This window comes from Nesoenas mayeri (genome assembly GCF_963082525.1).
Source record: "Nesoenas mayeri genome assembly, chromosome: 1".
Classification (NCBI taxonomy): Eukaryota; Metazoa; Chordata; class Aves; order Columbiformes; family Columbidae; genus Nesoenas; species Nesoenas mayeri.
The window spans coordinates 202,666,101-202,679,298 of record NC_137541.1 but is presented as its reverse complement, the minus strand read 5'-3'; the positions used below and the strand labels follow the sequence as shown (position 1 = coordinate 202,679,298).

Below are 13,198 nucleotides of genomic sequence, written 5' to 3'. Positions count from 1 at the left end.
AGCTGATTTTAATTAGATTTTACCTTTCCTCTTTTCTTAGCAATAGGATACCCATACCTTGAGTGTATAGCTTCATAGTTGGTCAGGACAGTTAATAATTTCCTTTTACAAAAGGACTAATATGCAGGAAAGCACTGATTGATATCACAAAGCTAAATAAGAATTTTGGAGACCTTTTTTTATTAATGGTTTACAACATTAAACTCACTATGACAAGATTACAGCCTTTTATAAAGGAGAGTGAAGCTTTTGTATGCAGGTTTTGAACTGAATAGAGAGAATTTAATGGCAATTAGCAGGGGTCTACCTTTGAAGTCACATTAAGACTCAAGTCAATGAAGAGGTTCTTGTTGCCTTGAATTGTATTCAGATCTGGCCTGTAGTGCACATCAATATACTGCGTAACCCTATTTAGGAGAAATGTGTGTTTATATCACACCACTGATTAAACAAGGTTTAACAGAGTCCTCTGATGATTATTGCAGACTGTCATAGAAATCAGGGGGAAAACGGAGATCTGCTTGGTTTTGTGATCGAAAAAGGTGATTTTCTAGCAACAGAAAATATCTGTGTTTGGTATATCAGTTTTGTGCTGTGTGTGATTAGAGGACCGTTTATAATTATAATGCCAATCTGACTAATTTTCTGGAAATCTTATTCATTACAACGTGCTTTTTTGACACAGTTACAGCTATCGCAAATGGTGATGCCTAACAAGAAAGATTTACCCAGCCTGTCTCAACTGACTTAGTTTTCATATTAAATAGAAACCAGTCTGTCTTGTCACTGGTAGCTCATGAAGAAGGCATACATTACAGTCTGTGACCTCCTTTCTGGTTTTTGATGTAGAAAGGAGGTATGAAATGTGCTTTACACTTTTTTGCTTGGTTTTAAGCTCAGTTTCAAGTTCAGATCTTCTCTGCCTTGTTTTTTTTTTGCTAAGAAGATCCCTGGGAACTGACAGAATTGTGACACCAGAAGCAAAAACAGTGACACCTAATCGCTTGACAGCAGAGGCAGCTCAAATAAATTCAGCTTTGGATTTTTATTTTTTAAATACTTATTACTCAATCATTCAGCACAAGTACTAGATCCCATGACACATTTTAAGACCCTGAATAAGTTGTAAGCAAAAGTACACCAGCATGCTTGACATTCTTCAGCCTGTTACAAGAAAGAATAAACATTCCTTTAATACCTTTATGCCACTTTTATGCATGAGAAAAGTGGAAAGTAGTTCTCAGATTGCATTTCTGCATGGGAGAGCACAGGAGAAGGCTTAATATGGTGGAGAAAGAGCTAATATTGAGATAGCTGGAATTAAGGTTCACCCAGGGGACCAGCGTGATGCTTTTTCCCATGTCCTCACTCGGTTTCTGTAGGACAGTTTCCTGAGGACAGTGTGAACCAAATCTTTCCCTCTCCCAACCTGCTTTTGTCACCACTCAATGTAATGATGTGGAAGAGCAACTCTGCCCGGTTCAGTGTCAGTGTTGCAGCAAGATAAAAAGCTGTTCTGCTTGGTCTCCTGCGCTCCTTTCGCCAGCTCACAGATACATTTGATCTAATTATACTGCTTATCTTTCAACTGCTCCTCAAATGACCTCTTGTTAGGACTATTTAATACTAATGTGTCTTCCTGTGTCGTGTAAACTTTTTTCAAAACTAGAATTTTAATGAGCAGAAGAGCAGCACAGCTGTATGATAAAGCTTTCATTAGAGGATTCCTTAATAGAACCCACTTCCAGTCCTTGATTGCATAATCAACAGCTAATGAAATTGTCTTGGTAACAAGAGCTACGGTGTATTACATCCTCTCCCGAGACTAAGTGGAAAGACAATTGTACCAGCCTGAGAGGACTATTGATTGTTCACAGTTTGAATTTGATTGCCCTTACGGGGAACTAAACAAGAGATCATCTTCAGCTCTGCTAAATGGATTTTGTTTCCAGTGGCAGTTATTGGTTCAGGTTCACACAAGGCATTCGGGGGACAATAAACACAGGGAGCGTAATCTTGTTACAGATTTCCTGAGTCTGAGTGTTTGAAAGCTCTGATCACAGTAAAACAAATGACGGCTGCTTGGTTTGGGTCCTCTGCGATGTGTCCATGTGTTTAACCGCGATGGGAGCTCTGAAGAGATGCCCCAGCCCGTGGCGTGTTGCTTGTCTCGTTGCAGGAGGGAATCCCAAAGGCAAGTTCGCTCTGGGACTGGTGCAGAATGAGTGGAAGGTTTATGTTAAAAGGCCTCTAGATCGGGAAGAGCAAGACCTTTATTATCTGAACATCACCGCCACAGATGGCCTCTTTGTAACACAAGCTGCTGTGGAAGTGACTGTCACCGATGTTAATGATAATAATCCAGTTTGTGAACAGGTGAGTTAGCAACACCAACAGCACTTGACTGTTTTGTTGAAAGTGATGGTTTCCCTATGGGTGTCCCTGCTATTTACAAGTTTCACAGGTGATGTTCATTTTCATCTTCAAGGTCTTTTAGTTAAAGAATCTGGAATGATCTGTGAGAGGAGCAGAAGAAAACAGTCCTGTGAAACCAAGGTGGAAGGATAGTGGTCTAGTAAAGGTAGCAAAGGAGTCTGGTCCACGGTGGCCTTAGCTGTCTTTAGAAAATATGAAGCATTGTCGGGTAGCACTGGGCAGGCAATCCTCCCCTGCAGAAAAAAATGTGCTTTCCCTTCACGAACCAATGTAGAAATGCCTTCAATGTAGTTTAACTCCAGTTTTCCTGAACCTGGCAGATAAGAGACCCTCTGCAAAAGGCAGAAGAAAGCAGCTTGCTCTCTTGTTGTCAGGCATGCATTCAGTGTGGCCTGACTGCGGCTTTCACAGCACTAGCTGGATAGCTAATGTGAGGAACTGATATTACTGCAATAGAAAGGTCTGTGTGAAAGAAATGACAAAATAAAACCCAGAGTTCCTTAATGGTATTCGTGCACAGAATCTTTTATATATGTGTCTGTATGTATATACTCACATAATTCCCATCATTACATTATCACTGATAGACCACTGTCATTGCAAGCACCACCCTGGGGAATCACAGTCTGTATCTCCCTCAAACACTGCTGGATGAGGTGATAAAAACAGTTGTCCTCGTTAGCACGCTCATCAAAGTTTCCATTTCATGGATGTTGATGAGACTAACAGAAGATAGAAAATGAGAGCGCATTTAACACCTAAGACGAGACCTATTAAGAGTCATAATAGGGCATTGTTTTTGTGACACCTTAAAACATAACAGTGATTTGAATTTCTAGGAATGTGCTAGCTGAAGGAAAATAGTTTCCTATGTAGAAAGACACACTACAGAGAGTTTAAAAAAAAAGGTTGTGTGTGAAATACTGATACGCTGTAGCTTACATTTCTGTTTTTGTCTCTAGGTTGCATACACAGCCCTGTTTCCTGAAGACATTCCATCAAACAAAGTCATTCTTAAAATCAGTGCTAAAGATGCTGACATTGGGTCCAATGGTGAAATTCGCTATTCTCTCTTTGGTGCTGGGAACAACAAATTTTTCTTAGATCCTGAAAACGGTAAGATGTCAATATTTCTGAATAGCTTTCTTATTCCCTCAACACCAGTGGGTGCTAGATGCCTTAACTAGAGTTAGGTTACACTTGGTTGTCAGCCAGCTGTTGCAGTTACGGCAGGCATGGATGACCACTTCTGAACTGGTGGTGGTAGGAGGCAGAAAGAGGGACGTCTTTGTTGGCCAGGTTGATTGTTATAATCAGAGTAGTGGATACTGATCACTTTGTTTCCGTGACAGTCCTCAAGTTAGGTGACAGATGTGTCACAGAATCCTAAAATAATAAAATAGTTTGGGTTGGAAGGGACCTTCAAAGCTCATCTAGTCCAACTCCCCTGCCATGAGCAGGGACATCTTCACCCAGATCAGGCTGCTCAGAGCCCCGTCCAGCCTGGCTTTGAATGTCTCCAGGGATGGGGCATCTACCACCTCTCTGGGAAACCTGAGCCGGTATAAAAAATTTCATCCTTATATCTAGTCTAAATCTCCCCTCTTTTAGTTTAAAACCATTACCCAAACCATTGTCCTATTGCAATAGGCCCTGCAAAAATGTTTGTCCCCATCTTTCTGATATACATACATATATATATATATATATATATATATACTTTCTTTTTCTTTTAAGTACTGAAAGGCCACAATAAGGTATCCCTAGAGCTTTCTCTTCTCCAAGCTGAACAACAAGTCCTTCTTGGCAGGGCTGCTCTCAATCCCTTCATCCCCCAGCCTGTATTGATACCAGGGGTTGCCCTGACCCAGGTGCAGGACCTTGCACTTGGCCTTGTTGAACCTCATGAGGTTCACAGGAGCCCACTTCTAGAGCTTGTCCGGGTCCCTCTGGATGGCATCCCGTCCTTCAGGTGTGTAAACTGCACCACTCAGGTTGGTGTTGTCCACAAACTTACTGAAGGTTCACTTGGTCCCACTGTCTATGCCACTGATTATATTAAACAGTACTGGTTCCAATATGGACCCCTGAGGGACACCACTCATCACTGGTTCCATCCAGACTTTGAGCCTTTGACCACTACTCTCTGGTTGTGACCATCTAGCCAGTTCCTCATACACCGAACAGTCCACCCATCAAATTAATATTTCTGCAATTTAGAGAGAAGGAAGTTGTGTAGGACTGTGTCAGAGGCCTTGCAGAATTCCAGACAGAGGATATCTATATCTCTTCCCTTGTGCACTGATGTAGACACTCCATCATAGAAGGCCACTTTGTTGGTCAGGCAGGACTTGCACTTGGTGAAGTTGACTGTCTCAAATCACCTCCCTGTCCTTCGTGTGCCTGTCCTAGAGGGAGGAAGATGCCAATGTGGTCATCCTTCACCTTCAGACTTCTCTTCTTCCATCTTACTCTAGATACATCAGTATTTAGACCCTGTAAAAATGCGTTCCTTTTATGCACAGATTTTGGGAGAGAAAGACTATTCGTAATTAATTGTGGGCACAGTGAAATGCTACAAAGGTCTTGTACATTTGGCAGTTGGTCTGGAAAAATATATTGATCTCTGCTAAGATCTAGATTCTATGGTTATTGAAAGTAAAGCTAAGTAAAATAATTTTCCCAATAGTAAAAATCCCACCCTTATGTTATTCTTAGGAATTTGCTTTCCCTAACAATAGACTGTAAATTCCTTCCCTGTGCAATGCCTCCTCCAGTTGACTGGCAGGAGACAGTGCCCGCTATTGCTGTAGCATTACTGATGAAATAAGAGGCATTTGGAGGTTGATGCAGTGTGTGGAAGGGGAAGTATTGCCCTCTTCAGTAATAAATTTTGTATTTAACTGCAAATTATACCCTTTACAAAATTATCCCAAAACTTATCTTCTGATTAGTAGTGGCTGTTTGTGTCAATGTTAGGCAGTTGTTCATCTGTGCAGTGGAAGATGGATCATGGGTGAAGCTCTCACAGTTTGAATAAGCTGGTTTTTTATTGCTGTAAATATTATTGTCATACCCATCTCTGTATGAAAATATGAAGTTTGTTTCAAACTAGATGCCAGAGGTATCTACATGAATTCAGAGCTGCTTGGAGATTGCTTTGTGGGGAGAAAAGAGAGGGATGTTGATGCTATTTTTGAATGGTAGCATTATGGCTACTATCATTGGTAAATCTTGAAAGCAACAGAAAAGCAGACTTGGAAAAACAAGGTGGTGTTCATAAGGGTGAAGTTGTGGGCTGATGAAGGCCACTGTGAGTGGCTTGCCCTCCCCACCCTCATGGTGGCAGCTCACTTTATTGGATAAAGATGAGTGAGAAGTGACATGGCTGTGATTTTTAATCCATTCATTGGAACAAGCAAGGCTGAATTTTTTGTTTTTTTCTCCTTCTTATTTCTGTGAAATACATTGTTTTGAGATAGACAGTCTAGAATTACTGATGTTGCTACGGCGGTAATGATAGCTGATACTTTTAATCAATTTCAGGTGAGCTGAAATCCTTGGCCCCTCTCGACCGAGAGAAAATCCCTGTGTACAACTTGGTTGCCCGAGCCACAGATGGTGGTGGCAGGTTTTGCCAGTCAGAAATCCATCTTATCTTAGAAGATGTTAATGATAATCCACCAGTGTTCTCATCTGATCACTACACCGCGTGTGTCTATGAGAATACAGCCACTAAAGCTTTGTTAACAAGAGTCCAAGCCACAGATCCTGATGTTGGTGAGTAATGCTGCAAACAATAATTAACGTTCAGGGAAACTCTGTGCATTGGTGGAATTGCAATACCATTTAATTTTTCTGTTGCTCCCTTTCCTCATTCTTTCCTCCTTTTGCTTCTGCACCCTCCCCATTTTTCTCTCTTCTGTTTCTCTACACCAAAATGCCTGTGGCTGAACTTGACATAATGGTGTTACAAACAGAAAAGCATCGCAGGAGCCACAAAATCATGTAATCTTTTATTGTCTTGATCAGCGGTAGCTATGTTTAGGGGTAAATGATAGTTTTGGGGGTAAACTCCAACTTTCTTTCTCCAGTGGTCTCACCTCTTTTCTTGAGCCATGATTTTGAATACTCATACCTCTATTTATGCAAATATTAATAATATAGTTACATGCCATAGAGACCTATACCTGTTTGATCACAGCTTTTCTAAAATTTTATACTGCTACAGCTCCCATTTGTTCCAGCTGGTTACCTTAGCGTAAAACTATTGTTGTACACTGAATGTACATTATAATTGTTCTGGTTATTTAACTGTGCATTCTTTTAAAGTGTAATACTTTATTACATGAGGATCATAGCCTTGAAATCTGGGCCCAGTTATAAATATTTAAAGGGTTTTTTTTAACATAACACAGTGGTAAAACCTACCAAATATCAGATTCTTTCTAGCTCATTCATTTCAGTTGGAATGAATAAGTCTCATAATTTATTCTTTCTTCCTGTGGTTTTGTAGATGTTTTAAAAAACCATGGCCTGAGTAGCTTCACATGCAAAGCATACCTTTCATTGAATGAAAAAATATTTCATCTTCTGAAGTACAGTGCATACTGGAAGTCTCAGTTGTTACTAAGGCTGATAATGTAAATATACAGGATTCAGTAAATAAGCGGCAAGCATTCATTAATGTATATCTGAAGAGCCACATTATATGCCTTGGTTGAAAAATAATCACAATTAAAATTATGATACTGTCCTGCAGTGAAAAGCCAATTACTGGTAGTGAACTACTGAAAATTCTGAAGATGCAGTGTTGTTGTTTTTCACTGTTGTCTTAATTACCACTTTTCTCATAGGGGAGATGACATTCAAGGATAGAGAGGAGACAGAGTTAGAATAAAAAGTTGTCAATAAAAGTTCTTGCTAGCACCTTTACATAATAAGATGGTTAGCAATGAAAAACAACAACAAAATAAAAAGAAAGTAAAAACGACAACCCATGAGCTAATTGCTACATCTTCCTTCTGAAACTAGATAAATCAAAGGGAGGGTGCATGAGAAGGGGCTATGTACTTCTTAATGATTAATCCTGAAAATCAAACAAGACATTGTATCATATGAAAGTGACTCTGGTCTCTAAAGCTGGATTTTATATTAATTACTGTTCTATTAGACCATACTAAAATCACCAATTCCCTATTTCTGCATAATGAATGAGTTCAGGTAATGTAATGTTCCCATCACAGAGAAAAATGTATTATTGATATTCCTGATGGGCTATGATATTCCAATAAGGTTTTGTAGAACATTATGCTGAAAACTTCAGTGGTACCAGTAATCATCATATGAGTCAATTTTTAACATTCAGGAAAAAACTTACAATCACTCTTAGAATTTGCCTGTTCTTTTGCTTTGGGCTTTGAAGAGCTTTGTACTGTAAGGATAGGAGTATCCATGTTGAAGCCATTGAGATAAAACTTGAGAGAAGTCAATTTGTGGTCTGCCACTAAACGTAATTTAACGTAAAACTGAAAATATTGTGGTCAGACCATGTTGGATAATTAGGACAATTTCCAACTAGCACAAAAATAGTGTCATATCTGCCTTGTACCTTTGATATCTCTTGAATTTCCTGAACTCCTAATGTCCTAGGAAATTTCAGGACTGGAACATGAATTGTTGTGTAATATATTTGTAATTTGGATACATGCTTAGAAACTGGCTTTACCAGCTGGACACACTGAAGGAGAGATGTGATTCTTCTTCACAGTATTCAACAGAAGAAAATGGCTTTAACCGTTTAACACTTGTAGCATGCATGTTCATTTTACATAAACTCCCCAGGTAGATGGGTATCTTAAATTAAATGATCACTTGAAAGAGAGAGAATATACAGATATCCCTTTGTTAAGATATATTAGTAACTTTAAAATAAAGCAATTCTTTCTTCCATCCTGTTTCCACTGGAAATTCTACAAGACAATATTTCCTACTAACTCACGACCATTAGGTTTGGAAATATGCAAACCAAGAAATGAAAGAGAAATTATGGCTTTACAGTTTTTTAGAGAAGTTCCCAGGGAGCAGTGGATTTTCAACCTCTTGCTGTCTTCAAACCAAAGTGAAAATTGCTCAATTCTGTTCAAATTAAGGTACAAGAAGAGTTAGATTGAATGCTGAGGTGTAATTATCTGAGCAAACCCATCAGACAATTACTGTATCAGCCCTTTTCAAAGGAAACTGAGAAAGCAACACTGAGAAAACCTACATGGGACTTTGTGGCAAGCATGACGTTAAAAAATTGATGAACTTCAAAGTCAATCTGGAGCCCAGACCTGATCTGCTGGTGCATACTCATTTCCAGTGCCACTCATGTTTTCTGCGTGCAAACAGTGTTGCAGCCTTGCTTGCAGAATGCAGAAATGAATGAGAACGTGGTCCAAACCCAGCAGTGCTTTAAGTGATGGGTAAATCTTGCCTCACTTGCAGCTGCTTTGTGTTGTGAATGACCTACACGCTCAGGCCTGTTTCCATGATGATTGATGCTGTAGTATAGTCAAGGCAGAAGAACTCACTGTACTAAATATGAGCAGTGTGTCATCTGTCCTTCTGCAGTCCTCTTCATCACCATTGGGGCATCAGAGGTTCCACATCATCCACATTTGTAGTGGCTTTAGTGATTTCACTGACCTATTGATTTTCTTTTGTGATGAATACAGGGTTCTAATTTCTGCTCAAAGTGGGAGCGACCTTGACTGCCAGGCCTGTCCTGCCTGCCATTGCTGCCTTGCAGCCTCTGCAGTCTCCTATGGAGAAAGCCATGGCTTGTACCCTGTCATGCAGATCCTCCCGATTCCCTGCACAACTGACCAGTATAGATGGACAAGGTTGTCTTGGTCCCAGCACTTGTATTGCATGCACTCAATGTGCAGGAAAACACAGGCATGTAGGCAGACAAAAAATTGTCAGGAGTGGCCTTTATTTGGTTGCAAAGAGTTCCTGCAGTGTACAGATGTCCCTGCTCTGTCCTCAGCTGTCCCTTACCCCTGTGCCCCTTCTCCAGTCCCAGGGCCCATATGAGTACATTGCACAGGAGGAGCCTGGAAGGAGCCCTCTGGTGCCCAGGTTATGGTGTGGCCAGCCAAATCTAGGAGTTTCTCAGAGACACAATTCAGACCGATATGAGTCTTCCTTGAAGTGCAGTCACACCTCAAAAAGCAAAGGCCTGCACCCACTCACTTTCCCAGCCGGGCAGTCTTCCTTTGCCAGCTGCCCTATTCTTTGATGTCATTTTGTCCTTGCCTTGTACTGGTTGCAGTTCATGACCTGCTTCCCAGCAGGGATGACCCTGTGTTCCCCTGTCCCATTTTTGTGGCATGTACAAATAGCAAACAAGCCAGGAAGGGCACTCGCTGTGGGCTGAAGGTGAGGACCACAGGGCTGTACATGGTGACGGGTCAGTGATGAAGCACTTTGGACTGTCTTGGTAGAAACATGTGTCCTGGCCTTGTGGATACAGAGGTGTCATGCTACAGGGTTCACGCTGTCACACAATGGTTGAGGTTGGAAGGTCATCTCTTCCAGCCACCCTACTCAACCAGGGCCACCTACAGCAGGTTGCCTAGGACTGTGTCCAGATGGCTTTTGGATATCTCCAAGGATGGAGTTCTGGAGATGTTCCCTAAATGCTGTGCAGCATGGGCACCCCAGGGACCCTCTGGGAGTAACCAGAGACCTACATTGTGGGTACAGACAAAAGCATAACAACCTCACCATGACCTGGTAGAGCAGTGCAGACAGACAGCAAGCCCACACCAATGCCCTCTCTGACTCCCAGTTCTTCCCAAACTGGACATAATTAAGAGAAGGCAGATTAAGGGCAGATGAGATTTTGTAGAAAGTATAGTTTTGGGAAATACTCTCCCATATCTGATTGCAGATTTAAAAGCATCAAGTAACGCACTCTAGAAAAATAATGAGCAGAATGCTACTTCTTTCAAAGCTATTTTCTCACTTTTCTGCACAGAATTCCGAGAGTTACAGGTGGGGGTGTGAGGGGAAAAATGGGTGTTAAAAGCCTAATTCAGGGAGCCAGGATAAGACTTGAGGCTCTCCCATAGATAAGTTTATAAAGCCAGGTTATACAGGTCAATCGTGGTTGAATTTGGTTCTGTTTTTTAAAGAGTTGTATCGAGCTAAGTATCATTTGGACTAAGATTTATGATAAGGATTCTGTAGTCATCCAATTAGTGCATTTGTGTTTACTGTGGAGAGTTTAAATCAATCAAGTCTCCAATCAGTCTTGTTCTTGGTGTGGGGACTAATTATTCAGCTCTTCAAAGTGGAAGAGCTGCAGCAGAAAGGACTCAGCCCACAAAACCTTTACCCATTACCACGTGTAATAATAAGGCAAGTGCACAGGAAGTAAGAAATGTCTTTTCTAGGGAAGAATGGTAATATAACTTCACCTTTAGGTTTCATTCAGTCCAGTATGGAGTGTACCTACCTCCAGGAGGGTGGTGAAGCAATTATACTGTATCTTCTTTTACTTCTTGTCCTCTCCTTGTGTCAATGAGAACAATGAAGAAACCATCAAGACCATAAAAAAGAAATATCCGTCAGAAATGACAACTGAGGAGCATAGGTATTTCTCCGGGGTTTATCACTTGTTTGTAGAAAGTGACACCAAAGTGCTGCTGGGACCAGCACAGAAAAAAACACACCAGTAGGTTTTTCATTGCTCACCGGCTTTCAAGAACCTGCATGGAAGTGATGAGTACAGACTTCAACCCTATCAATGGTGGGCTTTGCTCTTAAAGGAATTAGGGCAACTGAGCCTGTTGCACACGCAGCCGGGCATGGGGCAGGGCACAGTGCTGCCAGGTGAGATGGCAAAGTGTCAGAGAGAAGTGCAAGACAGTCACTACTTTATTCAAGAGCCTTTCTCTGAATCATGTGTAGTGGCAAGTAACCAAATAACAGAAATGCTGAAGGAGATATTGATTTTGGCATTTGTTGGCAAAGCCAATATGCAGCAAACATCTACTTTGCATGTTTGTTTATGTTGGGCAGGTCTCTTAAAATGGATCTAGAAAATTTTGAGGCATTAAGGGTCTGAAAAATAGAAAACAAGGATTAAAACATTAATAATAATAATAATAATACGTAAGATTTACTAAAATCCATCAGCTAACAGGTAAATAACTTTGGAAATTATGCCAGCACTAGCCATATGACAATTCTGGATATTGTCTGAGTTTTTGTAAAATAAATATTGCTAGATACGTTCTAGAAGATGGGTCGTTCTCTTTAAAACATACATGGAGCTTCCTATATCTTTACCCACGTCTTATCTCACTGACTTTTAAAATCATCCAGGGGTTAGTGCACTAATGCAGGATGTGGAAGACCTGAATTATTAATTCCTTTTTCTGCAGCTATTCGAATCACCGTTGCATAAGTAGGGGGTTAGAGTTGAAGAGGGGTCTTTTCCACTGTCACTGAAGCTGTTTTGAAAAAGAATTCAGGAATCAGCCAGAAGAAAAAAAGAAACACCATGAGAGAGCATTGCTCTGTAGCCTAGTGAGTGTTTGGGTTCTGAGCGCTGCTCTCCAGGGCTTATTCAATGAAAAGTAATAGTCTGTGGCAATATAACCTCATATTTCTTCCTGGAAAGCTGTCCTTACCAATAGACTTCTGTTCCATAAGAAGAGTGGGAAGGCAATGCCCTACATCCCTCAGTGGGGTGGTCAGGACTGAGGACATTTACAGATCCAAGTTCACCCAGGGAGTTTTTCAGGGGAAAGTTGGCACTTGCCTTATTAATAAAGGCAGAAGCACTTCTAGAAATGCAGAGATACAGCACATTGGGCCCCTGAAAAATTGCCAAATAAAAAATAATAGTCAGGCTCTATGGAATTTAGACTTACATAGTGTTTGGAGGCAAACAAACAAGGTGTTTGGGGATATGGTGGAAAGTTTATGTTTCTGCCTAAACAAGCCCTACTTCCTATTGCTTATTTTGCTTCCCATGCCTAGGCACCCAGGAGACCTAATGCTGTAAGTAGTCAGTCTATATGACCCCGTTGCTCAATCTTTCAGAGGGCCATATTTTTAAAGCAGCAGATAGGTAGTCAGGGGAACTGGAAATGCAAGTCACCCAACTTGCATTAAAATAATGAGTATATATATATGTATAAAGATGACTAAGAGCTAGTCTGTGTTCAGCAAGTAGAAGTCATCAAATCAATCTCATTTCCTTCTGTAATGTGTGAAAAGTCCATATAGAAATAAATATTATGGGAGGTATGGCTTACATTTAGCGAAGTTCTTGACCTTGTACTGCATATTTTTATAACCAAGCTAGAGAAATGTAGTCCATGCGAAACTGTTATCAGACGAGTTTGTAATGACCGTTAAACTTGAGGAATAAGTTAAGAAAAGTACTGGGTGCAGCACTGCTCTTCTTTTCATTCCTGTTTGGATAAGTAGGCGTAAGGTCTGTGTTACTACATGTTAGAAAGCAGAATGGGGCTGCTAGTACCTGGGATAGTGTCAAAGCCCCAGTTGTGGGATTTAACAGTTGGAAAAGTGGTATGGAAAAATACAATGCAAGTCAACAAGATAAATGTGAAAGCGTGTGTTTGGATAAGAATAACCAGGTGCAGCAGTATTGTCTGGGTAATAACGGCTGACTGGGCAGCAGAAGTGCAGAGGAAGCAGCTGTACTGTAGTGAATCACAGGCTGAATGTATATTTACAC

The 13,198-nt window shown here is 40.8% G+C and overlaps 1 protein-coding gene across 4 annotated transcripts in view; it reads left to right on the top strand.

The window, feature by feature from the left end:
- FAT3 (FAT atypical cadherin 3) overlaps window positions 1-13,198 on the top strand; it is a gene marked incomplete at its 5' end in the record, with an annotated part of 320,867 nt that overhangs the window by 253,801 nt on the left and 53,868 nt on the right. For all 4 annotated transcript variants that reach the window (XM_080342231.1, XM_080342229.1, XM_080342230.1 and 1 more), the window contains 3 exons: window positions 2,180-2,376; window positions 3,399-3,552; window positions 5,983-6,216. In XM_080342231.1, the coding sequence (XP_080198357.1) occupies window positions 2,180-2,376; window positions 3,399-3,552; window positions 5,983-6,216 (585 nt within the window). The remainder of the gene's footprint in view (window positions 1-2,179; window positions 2,377-3,398; window positions 3,553-5,982; window positions 6,217-13,198) is intronic.